Raw genomic sequence first — 15,476 nt, forward strand, 5'->3', positions numbered from 1 at the left:
GCAGCAAAAACAAAAATAAATAAATAAACAAATAAATAAATCTATTTACTTCTCCGGAGGGCAAAAGTACTACTGCAAATAATTTTAAAAAATGCTGTTATTTATGGCAATACAAGGGTTCAGGACAGCAGTATTTTTAACTAGAATACACTTAATGCTTCAAAGTCAATTCAATTCAAATATACTTTATTAATCCCAAAGGTAAATTAAATGTTGTTGAAACTCATTAATTTATATTTTTCAAAGAATAATTGAAGATAACACACGTACATGGAAAATTCAAATGTTTAAAATTATTGATTTTGAATTATTTGGATTAATTATTATTAATTATTATGTGAATGTTTTCTCAAATGTACAAAGACCAAATTTACATCTGTTCAAAAATTATATTTTTGGTTCAGTTGATTGAACAAAGTTTCTATAATTACTTGAAATAATCGTAAGCAGTTTTTAAGCTTTCTGAACATCTGACAGTTGTTTTCATATTTAAATTTCTTAAGAACAATATTAGGGAGATTTAGCTCAATAAGTTATAAATCAAATAAAGTCCTAAATTTTGTATCTGAAGGAACTTAAGAGATAACGATAGAAAATCAGTGTATTTGTAGATCTGAAGAATCTACAAATATAGTTTGTAATAGTTTGTAATATTTTTGACTGACATATAATCAGACTATACTTTGGTATTTGTCAAGAAACCTTCAAAATATTACACAGAAGTGATGCTTTTATGACTATGCAATAGAATAATCAAATAAGAAATGGCTGTAGCTAACAATTATTTTAGTTAAGTCTAAGTGAAGTAAAGATTGAAAAATAGAATTATTAATATACACTGTACATTATTAATCAATGTTACAATAGGTTCAGTTTTGATTAACTTGATAAACCTAAATATATTTCGAACACAAAATAGGCACCTGTAGAGTTCCATACTATTTTTCAGGTGTATAAATTTAAGATAATAAAACAAAGAACATAATAATAACAGTATAGGGTAAACAAATAGGATGAATAAATATTTTAAATACTAATTAATAAATTAGGCTTCAAATTCAAACACATTTTAATGACACTACAGGACTTCCATACAGTTCGTCGGGTTGGTTTCTAGACTAGTGACGTCAGTTGTTGCAGAGTCACTGCAGACGGTTCGACTGTAAACAAGACGCTTCTGACGGAGAAAAGTCCCGATCCGATTCGAAAACCCCGAATATTGGCTGCTGCAGATTTTTAGCACTGGTGTCGGTCCATTAGCGGTTCTGTAGAACCTGCTCTGGATTTTGAGTCTACCGTTTTTTGTTTTTAATCGCGTTTGGCGGCGACAGAGCTAGCATTAGCTTTTGCCCTTTAGCCTCTTTGGAACCAGCCCAGAATTTTCTGGACTCTTCTGGACTTGTGCTTGGCGTGGCCCGGACAACCTGAGCCGTGAGTTCTAGGGTTCTACCCGTCTATCAATTCAGAGTTTAAAGCTGTTCGGAACCGCAGAGGTTCCGTCCAGTCAGTTAGCTGGTTCGTTAGCATGCTAACAGAGGCGCTAAAGTTAGCCAAAGTAAAAGCACCTTTCACAGAAATAGACAACATTTGATCAGATCTAACTACATATTCTAGACAGGATTATTCTGCACAGTTTAATATATTCTTTAAAACCTAATTATTGTTTAGAGAAACTTTTAGTTCAAGTATGAAAGCATAAAACACTCAGTTTAAAAGACCAGGGATGTTTATTCAACAGTGGCAACTTCACAGCTTTAGCAAATATTATAAAGAGCTAAAGAATGTTTTTAATTATAAATAAAAGAGGTGGGTTACATTGTCTTAGAATCTTATCACAATATTTAATATTTATTGAAAATAACAATAAAACTTAAAATAAAGACTGCTCATTTTCAAGCAGGCATCAGGGAGTGGAAAGTTATATTATCTCTAACCTACTCAGAGTAACTGCATTTACTAATATTCTCATATTTATTGATGCTGTAATGAGACTAGAAGTTGAGACCAGCATATATAACTATACTGGCATTTTGGTAGGTTTTGAAAAATTTTAGTTAGTGTTATTGATTTGATCTCAATAAGGATTTTTTCTCAATAGTGATACAATGAATATCTATCTTTCAAATATATTTTTTTAAATGCAGGTTTGCAGCCTTTCATTGGTTAAGTACATTGAATTTTTATGACAGAACGATACGAAAAGTGGCAGGAATGCTGATTTAGATCAACATCCCATAGAATAAACATTATCCGTCCTCTTCTGTTTAACCTAAAAACATAAAAAATGTGTTTCGGTAGATATTTATCACGAATGATAAGTTGTCTTTGTTTTAAAAGCTGGATCACCTGAGTGGTTCTAAACTGGTTTTATTCAGCGGAACTGAGAGGAAAATCCAGTGATCTGGATCATTTAGATGAGGATTAAAATATTACGCAGTTTACTTTAAACATAAACGAGAATTTTGGAAATTTATTCTATTTGGAAAAAAAAAGAAAAGAAATTCAAGGCCTTGTTATTCAGATTTTAAATCTGAAAACCTTTAAATATCTTAAACTAAAAAAAGCTTTTAAAATGTTTCATCATACAGATTAAAACTCAGACCAGATTGGATAAAGTGATAAAGTCTTTAAGATTTTAGAAAAGATATTTTGTCAATAATAACGGTGACCGTTGCCATAGTAACAGTGGTTGCTCAGAGTGAGAAAAGAAAGACAGAAATATAATAATCAGCTAATCAGCGCCGCCATGTGGTGGGCGAATTATAACTCACTGTTATGATGGGTTCAAGGGTCACGGTTGAGAAAGTGGAAGCTGGCGTTTATTCGTTGTGGGATTGAAGCGGGTCGAGGATTCGGTCGCAGGAGAAAGTGTGAATAGTTTTGACGAGGCGTTTGTGCTGCAGCTGGGGGGCTGGTCGGAGACACCTCCTCCCACCATGGAGGCAGGAGGGAAAGACTGCGAGGAGGAGACGCTGCAGACGGCCTTCAAGAAGCTCAGGGTCGACGCTGAGAGGTAGGTGACCTTGTCGGTTTTTCCTGAACGGATCAGGAAAACCAGCGGAGTCTCCTGATTGGTTCTTGCTGATGAATCCCTCATCTGATGTGGATCAGAACCAGATGTGAAAATTAGTTTTTGCTTTAATGTTCCTCTCTGCAGTCTGATTTCGGGTCAAGACGATTTTCTCTTCTGTTTGTCCAGTTTGTCCGGTGCTGAGAGCGTTTCCGATGCGTTGACGCCCAGAGCGCCGGCCCGAGTCGGTCTGGATGGCGCCGGCGGAGCGAAGGCCAAACTCAACAACTCCAAGGACACCTGGCACTGGTAGGTGGAACCCTGCAGCGATACGGCAGGCTGTCTTAGCATAACGTCAGCTTCATCACATGATTCCAGATCAGTCTGGGTTCTGCTGGATCAGAGAAGATCAGGAAGTTTCGCACCATCTCAGCTCAAACTTTCTATGAAGCTGGAATTTGTAAAAAGTTTTATAAAATTATGTTTTCTGCATATTTGTTAAAATTATCTCCATATTGTGACATTTTCGTATGAGACCGATAATCCAAAGAGCTTCTCTATCATCTGAACTAATCCATCTGATCAGAACCAGCAGATATTTCCATCCTTTCCATCTTTTCTCCTTCAGCTGCACAAGGAAAACCTCCAGGGGAACGTCCTCGCGGAGCCAGCGGCGTCGGCGGTCGAAGTCGCCCATCCTACATCCGCCCAGGTTCACCTACTGCAGCAGCGCCGCCTCAGCTCTGGCGCCCCCTGGTGGCAGCCTGAAGCAGCAGCGACTGGCCGTGTCCGACCCGGCAGCCGACGACGTTCCGGTCCAGGCGGAGCGGCGTTCCTCCGCCGTGCCGGAACGCTGCTCACCTGTTCTTTTCGGAGTCAGTCCGAGTTATGAGACCCGGGTGGGGGGTCCGTCACCAGAGGGTGCCACGGCAGCAGCACCCCCACGGTGGGAAGGCGGGCGCTCCAGAGAGGAGAAGGGTTCCCCTGATGGAGCCTCGGCGTCGCTGAGGTCCGACGCAGCAGATTTCCGGGCTCTATCTGAGCTGCACTGCGCGGAGGGGACGCAGCCCCCCTGCGACTGCCCCCACAGCGCTGCCGCCGGCTCACAGGACGGCGGCGAGCGCGAAGCCGGATCCGGCTGCGGCTGCAGGCAGCAAGGGCCCGGCTGGAACGGCGTGGAGGTTTACTCCTTCACGGGGTTGCGTAGCGTCCAGCAGAACGAGGCCAGAACTCTGAGCGGCAGCTCCACCCCCTCCGTCACGTCGCCGCTGGCGTCCGGCAGCTCCGCCCCCTGTGCCGCGTCGCCGCTGGCGTCCGGCAGCTCCGCCCCCTGTGCCGCGTCGCCGCTGGCGTCCGGCAGCTCCGCCCCCTGTGCCGCGTCGCCGCTGGCGTCCGGCAGCTCCGCCCCCTCCGTCACGTCGCCGCTGGCGTCCGGCTCTCCCCGGTCCTGCTCGGAGCAGGCGCGCGCCTACGTGGATGACATCACGATAGAGGACCTCTCCGGCTACATGGAGTACTACCTCTACATCCCCAAGAAGATGTCGCACATGGCGGAGATGATGTACACCTAGACCTTCAGCAGTCAGAGAGGAGAGGTTTGGGTTAGATTGAAGCTGTTTTAATCTGGATTATAATCCCCTTCAGACTGACTGGATCGCGCCACAGCCGAGCGTCTCTGTCGGTTTCATCTGGTTTCTGTGTCTTCTGTCAATCACTCTGTTTTCCAGATTTCAAGTTTACAAATGAAGTTGCCAAAACTCGCGGGAGTTTTAATCCCAGCTGGGATTCTGTCTGCGGTTCCTGGATGAATAAAGAAGCTGAATGATCCACTGGGAATGTTGTTGTTTTTCTTCTGAAAATAATCTGCTGATTTCAGGATTATCTGAGACTTTAGAGTCTCACCTAAAGGTCAGAGTTCAAATGTTCCTCTCTAACAGCAGAGAGTAGTCCGGATCACTGGACTCTTTCACAGCCTCGGCTCGGATTATTTCTTCACTTTTATCCAACACTAAAGACCAGGAAGTTCTGAGAGAAGATTTAACCTCATATGAAGTATAAGTGTAAAACTCTATAATTTGATTGTGATTTTACATCATTAATCATCTGAAATATGTTTTAAAATCATAAAAACACCAGAACTGCTGATTACAGTTATTTTCAGCCATAACTGTAAAATGTAAATGTCTGCATAATTTCCCAGTTTGGTCTTGTTGCCTTTCTACTTGAAATGCTTCACGACTGAGTGTATGTAGTAAAATTATACAAATAGATGTTAGAAAATATTTTAAAAATACTTACCCAAGAATAAGACCAGAGTAGATGGAGCTTGTTGCTTCTTTTTGTCGCTTCACTATAACAAGTTTCATCTGGATATAGCCGTGTTTATCTTAAAGAGTGTGTCTGCTTTTTGCTCTCAAAGTGGGATAAAACTTTTTTTATTATTATTTAAAATGTTTTCTGGGAAATTTATGTATTTTTTTTCTCATCAGGGGAGGTCCTGTCATTTTAACTACACAGTGTCGCTGTGGACCAATCAGACCACGACAACTGGACGTTGTCCCCGGAAAGTGGTGCCGCGATCCAATCAGAGGAAAGTGCGTGTAGGTTTGTGGATGCTTTGACCAATCAGAAGGCGCGTGTGCAGGAGTCGACACTCTACCAGCTTTACCGGCGTCCGTCAGCTCCGAAGCGGCGGAGACTCATGTGTTAGATTGTCGGTGTCCAACAGCGGTTCCACGGACGTCCTTCTGACTTTATTGAAGCCGAAAAATGTTGAGTTTGAGCGGGTTGTCAGTGGCTCTGGCCCTCACCCTGTTACCGGACCTGTTGACGGCCTGAGGAAGGAGAATGTGAAGGTAGGACGAGGCGCTAGTTGCTGTTAGCAATGGCTAAACCAGCTTTGAGCTCCAGAAACTTTCCAGCAGCAGAGAAAATTATTCAAACTTTACCCGATTTGTTGGTTTTTGAGGCGTTTGACTAATCCTGGATTTGTGTGTTCACGTTTGTCTTGATCAGAGAGGAGAAGTCAACACGTTCCTAAAAAGTGATGTTATCTGAAGGAAGTTTGGTGACGAAATGCACCGTTGAATCCAGAAGGCAGGAAATCTTATTTCCCCCACATTTCTCAACGTGTTCATCGCAGGCATCAAGTTTTATGGTTTCATAGAAAATTATAAATGGGACGGAGGACAAAAAATTAAGCAAATAAATAAAAATAGTTTAATAGTTCAGATCTCCCCCTGCTGTAACGGAAGGCTGGTAATTGGTCTGAAATTGGGGCGAATGATTCACAAATCAGTCAGTGAATGCAGCACCAACTGAGCAGCCATTTCTGAGGTTTAGATGTGAACATTGCGTTCTGGGAGTGGATGATGGAACTAGATCTACTGGTTTAAGAACAGAAATGGAGCAGCATTAAAGGTCATAGAACCAGAACTGGACCAATGCATCATCAGGTGAAGGGTCAGTTCAAGGCTACAGTACCAGGATGAGAAGCTTGGATGCTTTTGGACAAAGTTTTGCTGGAAGACTCTGTGTCCAATGGTTCTGCAGAACTCTCTTCTAGCAGAACCTGATCCAGGATATCTGAAATGTTCTGGACAAATCCAGAACCTGATGGACCAGGAATGAAGCGACTCTGTCTCTGGCCTGGAGGAATGAGGTTTAACTTCATGTTGGTGCATAGTTAGTTGATTGTGGAATTTTAAAAATGTTTCTGCGTGATGCAAAAACATCACACATTGATGATCAGAAGTAAAATAATCAGGGGAAATGTTCAGAATTGACCCAAAGTATGAAAACACACCTAACAATGATCTGTTTATTAGCGTTATTAATAACTAAACCATCTTACTAGCTCTTGCTGCATTAAAATGTATTCAGCCGATTTAATCTATCAAACAAAGTTTGGAGGAAGATGTGACTAAAGTAATTAACTTTTAGAAATGACCCAAAATGTTCTAAAAGCCTTCATGTTGATCAGATTGTTTGCAGTAGAGAATGTTTCCTCAATCAGAGGGAAAAATATCTGAGTGAAATCAGTTGGTTCTGCAGTGAATTCGTCTGCAGGCTGATTTTATTCAAATGGATCAAAACTTTCATGGTTTGGATATTTTTCCCAGCTGGGACAACCTCAATGCTGTTTTTCTGAAAACATTAAGAAACTTCAAATCATAAGTGTTATTATATTAATGAAACCTAGATCATTTTAGTCCAATATTCCTGACTAATCTTTGTAGTTTTCCAGGAATAATCCTAATCTCAGTCTTCAGGTTCTGGACTCGTCAATCTTCTCTTAGATTGACCGTGTTTATCTCCTGTCTGTTGCAGTGTGCGTCTCCTTCCTGGGGAAGTTTTACGAGTCGCTGAAGAACTCCAACCCCAACAGCGCCGAGGTTGAGAAGGAGCTGCTGAAGAGCTGCAGTGACACCAAAGGAAAAGAGAACAGATTTGTGAGTAAATCGCTGATCTGGGAGTTAGCTGTCGGATGTCTGTCTTCAGGTTCTGTTTTTAGATCAGAGTGTCAAACACAGTTTTATTTTGGGCCACATCAGCATCATAAAAGTTCTTACAGGGCTGCTTGTGCCACAATGTATGATGAAACCCACTATTAACAGTTACAATATATAGGGAAATTTGGGCCAATAACTAATATTTAACAAGTTTATATATATATATATATATATATATATATATATATATATATATATATATATATATATATATATATATATAAGAGATGTTATGTTAAAAAATGTCTAATATTGGCTGATACTGACATTAGTGCCGATATAGTGTGCATCGTTATAAATATTAATCACTGTCTTTGCATTCGATGAGTTCTTCTTAAAATTAATGACTGAACATCTTTTCACACTGATCAGTGATTTAGTGATTGTTGGAGGGACTGTTTGTAGTTTGAGTTGATTGATAAATTAATACTTAGTCACAGAACTTTTGTCCTGGATGTTCTATTGCGTCTCTCTGGTGTCTGAACTAGACCCCACAACAACAAGTAACACTGGACGATAAATTGTCCCAGGAATTATTCCGATAAATGATAACATTGTTGTTTTGTCACCGTTTATTTAATATCTTTATAATGGCATAATAACACAGGTTTGCCCTCAAAGATCAATAAACTTTGATTTTGTACTGTACATGTCACACTGGCACAAAATCCAAAATAAAACATGACAACCAAAAATAAGACAAAATGACAAAAACCCAAACCATAAATAAAATGGATCACAAAGACTTTGTAAACAATTTCCCTTCAAAAATATTCATCAGAATGGAAATTATTGAGCTCATTTAACTTTATCATGAAATTAGTAGATAATTGCTTGAATCTAGATCAGTGCTTTTCAGAGAGTTAGCCACCAGGGGGCGCTGTGGAAGCCTCACAATGTTGCAGGGATGAAAAAATTTTTTTTCTATTTTTTCAATCATTTTTCAAAACAAAATAAATTAAAATAATTTAAATGTTATTTCTAACATTCAGATTGAAGAAACAAAACATGAGCAATGTGTGAATGAAGAAAAAAATTGTGATTAATCAAATAAATTACATATTTTCTTATAAAAAGAGGGCATTGTGACAAAGTTGTATTATCTGGTAGTAAAGTCATAAAATTATCTGATCAAATTTTTCCACCACAGAACACATCCATTTAAATGAGTCAGTAGTTTTGCTAAATTAATGGAATGATCATTGAATAGTAAATTTAAAAGAAAATTCTACAATCTGTTTATGTATTTTGTAACATTGTCTGTGGGTTTGCTAACGGGGTCAGAGGTTAAAGGTTTTGGACCTCCTTCTCTAAAGGGCCACAGAGGATGCTTTTGCAGGCCGGATTTGGCCCCCTGGCCTTCAGTTTGACACCTGTGGTTTAGATGTTGGAACATGTTCTGATCCGATCTCTCCCATTTCATCCGTCTGTTCAGTGTTACTACATCGGCGCGACGAGCGACGCCGCCACGAAGATGATAAACGAAGTGTCCAAACCGCTCAGCTACCACGTCCCGGTGGACAAGATCTGCGAGAAGCTCAAGAAGAAGGACAGTCAGATCTGCGAGCTGAGATACGGTAAGCTGGGTTCTGTCCAGGCAGGTCAGTTCTGTCCAGGCGGGTCGGTTCTGTCGTTCCTCATGTCTGTTTGTCGTCCTGCAGACAAGCAGCTGGACCTGACCACCGTGGACCTGAAGAAGCTGAAAGTCAAGGACCTGAAGAAGATCCTGGATGAGTGGGGCGAGTCGTGCAAAGGCTGCGCCGAAAAGTCCGACTTCATCCGCAAAATAACCGAGCTCATGCCCAAGTACGCGCCTGCAGCCGCCAAGGCACGGACAGACCTGTAGCGGCGGGGACACTGACTGGGCAGACAGGAAGTCCTGCCAGGAGGAAGAGCACGTCTCAGTCTGCTCTGCAGACTCAGAGTTTCTACTGTACTTTAAACTGAAGTTCCTGTTCCTCCAGTCCTTTCAGAATAAGAGCCTGAGTTTGTATGCATCCCAGAATCCCTGACCAGCAGCAGCTCACCTTCCTCATCCCAGAGTCCGTTCAGCCCCAACACGTTTCTGATTGTGAGCAGTGCCCCCTGCTGACTGTTTACAGGACTGCACACCTGAATTAAAACCTGGTTCTGATTCATAGAACTTTTCGGACCCACTCCACCGGTTCTTACCTTGGCTGGTTCTGTTCCAATTGAACCAGTCAGACCATTAAACACATTGAGTCACTTCCTATCTCCTCCGCTTCGTTATTTACGGGTTTCTTGGATGAAAACCATCCCTGCCGACATCCGTACAACGCAAAATATTTTATTTTGAAAGGGCGTTCAGACTGACATTCAGACAGGAAGTAAACAGAACATAAAGTGACCCTTTTATGGTTTGTATTCCTGGTTGTGTTAATTTTTTTTTAAATGTCCTTCATTTCACAGTAAACCCTGTTGAGATGTAGATCTCATCTTCAAGAGGGACCTGAGCAGAAATCTGCAATACGCAGCATCCTGCTCACAAAATTGAACTAATTAATACTTATGCACAACTGTAAAACAATAGAAACCAATTTAAAAGCAGTTTAAATTGTTTAATAGAATCTTGTTGCCTGTCCAACTCATATTTAAGTGACTTTCTGTATTTATTAAAGGTTTTTCCAACATTTTTTGTTTTGACTAAAATGATCTGGTTCTGCTCTCTGGCTTCCCTCCTGCAGAACCTCTGATTGCTGAGTTTCAAACCTGGTAATGAAGAGCAACTATGGCATCTTTTCTGCAGCTTGTTTTTTAATTTTTTTTTATTCATGTAAGAATTAAAATCAGCTTTGGGAGAATATGTTTCAGTTTAAGAATCTGACAGTCCAGTCACTTTTGCTTTAAGCTCCATTACAGATATAAAAAGTGGACATTAAGCCAGAAAACAGCATTAATGTTAAGATTTCAATTGTAATCCTTTTCTGCAGCTCATTGTACCTTGTAGCATTTCTTTTCCAAAGCTCCTGGTGTTGATTTGTCTCGTTTTTCTGCAAACATCTTGACCTGTTCATTGCGATCGACCAGTCCAGCAAAACCTTTTGTTTTATGTTTTGTATTTTATGCTCTGAAATTTTCTACATTTCTATTTTTAATTTTCTGGATTATTTTCTAGCACCTGGCATTCTGTAAAAAAGCAAAACATGAAAACTGGAGAAAAGTAAGAAGTCACATACAAAATAAAAACAAAAGCAGGATTTCTTTCAAATCTGAGCTTCTTGTGACAAGATATAAAATAGTTTGACGAAACAACACAGTGGGGCTCCTTCTCACTCTGACTTTTCGCTGTCTTTAAAAAAAATTCTGCTATATGTTGTTAAAACAAGATATGAAACATTTTATCAATCCTGGCAGTTTCTAGGAATTATATGTTCAAAGCAATAGCCTCTGACTTCCTAAGACTTCCAAACTTAAGCATAAAATATGCATTCTGAAAATTTGTGAAAAAGTATGGACCAAAGTTTGGAAATAAATACAGACCAGTAACTTGTTAAAAGTTTGTTTCATGTTCTAACAAGATATAAAAATATCCATCTGACCAATAAGGATGTTTTAAAAATCATAAAAAAATTGCCACTTCTAAATTTTATATTTTGATGTTTAAGAAATGTCATAGCGAGTTTTAAATGTGGTTGTTGAAATGCACAGATTTTCCAGAGATGAGACTGAGACAGCAAAAGTGCAAAGAACAAAAACTTTCAATATCACTTGCAAGTGGAGAACGACAGGTAAAATCATAGCAAACTCCAGGTGAGGCTGAAACAATCAGAATCATATACAGGTCTTCGTTTCAAATGCCTATTACCAAATTAGGACCCATAACATAAACTCTGAAGCAAATAGACAGGCCTGAGAGGGAGGCGTCGTGTTCCTGGCTTCCTCCAAAGCCACACAGATAAGTTGAGCATCTCATCCGGTTCCCATAGTGGAGCTGCTCTGACTATCGGCCTTGGTCTTCCCTTTTACCTACACAAAGACGAGCTGTTCTTATGAGACTATGAGTTACCAGGTGCAGCTGGCAAGGAGAGAGGAGCAGAAAAACAACTCAGACAAACTCAGGATATTTTATACATGTCTAGGTGTAATCTTAAAAATAATTCATTTTGTTCCACAGTGGTAATAAGATGAAGTGTGAAGTCAAAGTTGGGAACAGAATTAGAAGGTTTCTCGTCACAAGACATAAAAAATATGCTCCTCTGACAGATATCTCCTGTTTTACTTACAATCTTTTTCGAAAAATATTCTGGTTTGTAGTGGGATAACTGTAGTTATATCTCAAACATACTGTTAAGAGTTTTGAATCTTGACTCATTCTGCGCCTGAAATCATTTCTGCTCTTAAATGATCAAGTAAAACGCAACAAAGTCTAAAATAATTTAAAAGATCTTCAGAAAGGTTCCTTCAAAGATTCAAAGAAATTTTTTTCATTCAAATTGAGCAGAAATGTATCAGTTTCTAATCAAAATGAACAAATGTGTTGAAATGAAATCGTAACGTCATGACGTCAGCTGCCTTTGCGTCACCGCGCCCTCCGTCCTCCTCAGGGAACGCGCACATTCCTATTGTCCAAGATGGCGGCCCTGGTGCAGCTCCTGTGATGCTGAAATGTTTCCCATCGTTTCTAACCGTTTTCACCGTAAATGTGCTAAAACTCAGCGGCCGCCCTGGAAGCGCGTCTCTCCCTGAAGCCGTCCCCAGCCGCCTCGTCTCCACGAACACTCCAGGAACCCGCTCCGAGCGCCGAATTCCCGCTGCACGGCTCCGAAAAGTTTGGGCTCCATCCTTCGGTGAAAGATGAAGAGGCAGGCCGGGAGAGAGAGCAGCCCGTCCCGCGCTATCGCTAAGCGGATACGGGAAAGGGAGCGGGAGAGCGCCCGCAGAGAGGAGCTGCCCCCGCCGCCTCTGGCTCTGCTGCTGGCGGAGAGCCGGAGCTATCACCGCCGCAGCCGCAGCAGGGAGCGGGAGAAGCCGCGGCTCAGAGAGGAGCGGGCGGCCGCCCTGGAGCTCCACCACCGACATGAACTCAGCCTGCTCGGACGGCCGCCGCTGCGCGCCGCCGAGCCGCCCGCCGCCAGGCCCGGGACGCTGGAGTACAAGACGCTGCTCATCAGCAACCTGGGCTCGCAGGTGTCGGACGAGGACGTGGAGGACTCGCTGTTCCACGAATTCAAAAAGTTCGGGGACGTGAGCGTGAAGCTGTCCCACACCCCGGAGCTGGGCCGGATCGCATACGTGAATTTTCGCCACCCGGAGGACGCGAAGGAGGCCCGGCACGCCAAGTCGTCCCGCCTGGTTCTGGGGGAACGCCAGCTGAAGATAGAGCCCATGTACGTGAGGAGGCGGAGTGTGACCCCGCCGGACGTCGGGTACCTCCCGCTGCATGCGCCGCCGTACCCCTACCGGCAGCGCTCCCTGTCCCCGCCCGGGCCCGCCGTCAACAGCCTGCGTGAGCTGCGGGCCCGGCAGTACGCCCTGGAGAGCCTGGCGCTGACCCGGGACCGGGACCGCCTGCTGGATTACTATGGGATGCTGGATGAGCGGGGGCGGCCCTTCGGGTTCCCCGCCATGCCCGTGGTGGAGGACCTGAAGCCGGAGGACGACCAGAGGGCCACCAGCAACCTGTTCATCGGGAACCTGGACGGGAACGTGACGGAGGCGGAGCTCCGGCGCGGCTTTGATAAGTACGGCATCATTGAGGACGTGGTGATCAAACGTCCGGCCCGCGGCCAGGGCGGCGCTTATGCCTTTGTGAAGTTCCAGAACCTGGACATGGCCCACCGGGCCAAGGTGGCCATGCAAGGCCGGCTGATCGGTGGGAACCCCATAAAGATCGGCTACGGCAAGGCGAATCCCACCACCCGGCTGTGGGTGGGCGGCCTGGGCCCCGGGAACTCTCTGACCGCCCTGGCCCGGGAGTTTGACCGCTTCGGCAGCATCAGGAACATCGACTATGTGAAAGGGGACAACTTTGCCTACATTCAGTATGAAAGCCTGGACGCTGCCCAGGCCGCCTGCACCCAGATGAGGGGCTTCCCCTTGGGGGCCAGGAGCACCGTCTCCGGGTGGACTTCGCCAAGGTGGAGGAGAGCCCCTCCCGGCCCTTCCCTCCCGGGTACCAGCCTCCCATCGCGCTCTCCGCCCACTACGACCTCCTGGGGGAGGCGTACAGCCACCACCGCAGCCTGGAGAGGGAGCTGCGGGGCGGGCGGGAGCGCTCCCCGCCCCCCCCAAGCCTCCTCTCCCTCCGGGAGCGGGGCCTCCTGGAAAGAGACTTTCCCAGCAGCCCCACGCGAAGCCTGGAGCGGCGGGCCGGAGGGGTGGAGGCCTTCGGGCGGAGCGGACGGGCGGCGCGGAGCCGCAGCAAGAGCCGGAGCGGTGGCTGAAAGAGCGGGAGGAGAGGCGGACCCGCAGGAGGAGCCGCAGCCTGTCCGCCGACAAGCCGCCAGAGGAGAAGGAGCGGGGGAGGTCGCGAGTTCGCGGTCCAGGAGGGGCGGTCTCCTGATGCCAGCCCTGACCGGGCGCGGGTACGCGCCCCCGACTCCACCACCGAGCCACGGGACCACTCCCCCGACAGCGGCGCCGGTCGACACTCCACCACCAACGAAGAAGAGCTTCCCGCCGGCCGCCACCACAGCAAGAGGTCCTCCAGCGATCACCTGAACAACCACCACCACCGCGCCGAGGCGGCCGGCACCGCCTCGCCGCCACGGACGCCCCGGCTCCCCCAGCACGCTGTCAGAGTTCGCCCAGGGCGCCCTGTCCAGGCTGTGGCGCGGCTTCTTCGCCCTGAAGAACAGCAGCTTCCCCACAGACCTGTTCCTGCTGGAGGGCGGCGCGGCCTACTTCCACACGGTGATGAAGGACAGCCTGAAGCTGCAGAGCCAGCCCAGCCAGCTGAAGATCGCCCAGCGGCTGCGCATGGACCAGGCCCGGCTGGACGAGGTGGCGCGCCGCATCAAGCTGGGCCGCCCGGACGGCTTCGCCATCCTGCTGGCCCTGCAGGGCCCCGTGGACCGCCAGGCGCCGGGGCTGGACCCGGGCCTGCAGGTGCGCCTGCTGCGCCACCTTGTCACCTACCTGCGAAACAAGGAGGCGGCGGGCGTGGTGAGCCTGCCGGCCGCCAAGGAGGGCACCCCGGGCGCCATGCTATACGCCTTCCCGCCTGGGGAGTTCTCGCAGCAGTTCCTGCAGGCGGCCAAGAGGACTGTGGGTAATCTGGAGGAGGAGCACATGGTCATTGTGATTGTCAACGACACTAACTGACTCCCGGCGCTTCCTCCATGTTGTTCAGTGTTTGTTTCAGTTTAAATGAATTCCAGCCAGTTACACTACATGTTCCTCAGCGACCCGGGCGGATGAAGACGGCCAAAGGAACCTTTAGAAACACTTCAGCTGGTTTTGCTCCAGGAAGCTGGAAAACGTGACACTAAAAGCTTCTCACTTTATCCCGTTTTATCCATCCTGGAAACTCGCAAGATGTTTCTGGAAACTTGAAGCTAATCCTTTCCTGTTTTTATTTGGTGATCCTCCTCTTCCTCGCTGTGTTCTGGTGTTCTTAGCATTCCAGTCCATTCTCCCAGCATGCACCAGGAGAGACACCCTTCCCATCTATGTTGAAACTTCCAGTTGATCCGTTTGAGTTGGGATGGTTTTTTAAACTCCCAGCAGAGCCTCATGTTTCCATCTGTTCTGGTTTTATTAGCGAACGGTAGATTTATGAAGCAGAAGAAACATTTTTGACTCCAAAACTTTCAGCAAATTAAAAACTCAAATAGCAAATTGGACATTTTTATGGGAATGAGTCAGAAATATGAGCAGATCAGGATGAATGATGGTCACTAATGATTTGTGTTTTAAAAAGAGAAATACTTGATGTTTTATTGTTTCATCTTCAAACCGTTTCTGAAATAAAACCAGAGTTTTTACAGCTGAAG

The 15,476-nt window shown here is 45.1% G+C and overlaps 3 protein-coding genes across 3 annotated transcripts; all 3 read left to right on the plus strand.

Moving 5' to 3' along the window:
- The first annotated feature begins 1,331 nt into the window (after positions 1 to 1,331).
- On the plus strand, positions 1,332 to 4,840 carry LOC129372787 (oxidative stress-responsive serine-rich protein 1-like). Its single transcript, XM_055050291.1, has 4 exons — positions 1,332 to 1,431; positions 2,904 to 3,013; positions 3,200 to 3,319; positions 3,639 to 4,840. Exons 2-4 carry the CDS (start codon positions 2,937 to 2,939, stop codon positions 4,579 to 4,581), a joined length of 1,140 nt encoding a protein of 379 aa, XP_054906266.1. The 5' UTR covers positions 1,332 to 1,431; positions 2,904 to 2,936; the 3' UTR covers positions 4,582 to 4,840.
- An 809-nt stretch (positions 4,841 to 5,649) lies between these two features.
- On the plus strand, positions 5,650 to 9,748 carry LOC129372788 (mesencephalic astrocyte-derived neurotrophic factor-like). Its single transcript, XM_055050292.1, is given in 5 exon segments — positions 5,650 to 5,844; positions 5,846 to 5,865; positions 7,340 to 7,461; positions 8,957 to 9,098; positions 9,183 to 9,748. Coding segments are annotated over 5 exon segments (534 nt in total). The 5' UTR covers positions 5,650 to 5,779; the 3' UTR covers positions 9,368 to 9,748.
- Positions 9,749 to 11,623: 1,875 nt separating this feature from the next.
- On the plus strand, positions 11,624 to 14,886 carry LOC129372786 (putative RNA-binding protein 15B). Its single transcript, XM_055050290.1, is given in 5 exon segments — positions 11,624 to 13,576; positions 13,579 to 13,908; positions 13,911 to 14,034; positions 14,036 to 14,248; positions 14,250 to 14,886. Coding segments are annotated over 5 exon segments (2,463 nt in total). The 5' UTR covers positions 11,624 to 12,336; the 3' UTR covers positions 14,806 to 14,886.
- Positions 14,887 to 15,476: the final 590 nt, after the last annotated feature.

This window comes from Poeciliopsis prolifica, unplaced genomic scaffold (genome assembly GCF_027474105.1).
Source record: "Poeciliopsis prolifica strain line A6 unplaced genomic scaffold, Auburn_PproV2 SCAFFOLD030, whole genome shotgun sequence".
In the NCBI taxonomy this organism is placed as follows: domain Eukaryota; kingdom Metazoa; phylum Chordata; class Actinopteri; order Cyprinodontiformes; family Poeciliidae; genus Poeciliopsis; species Poeciliopsis prolifica.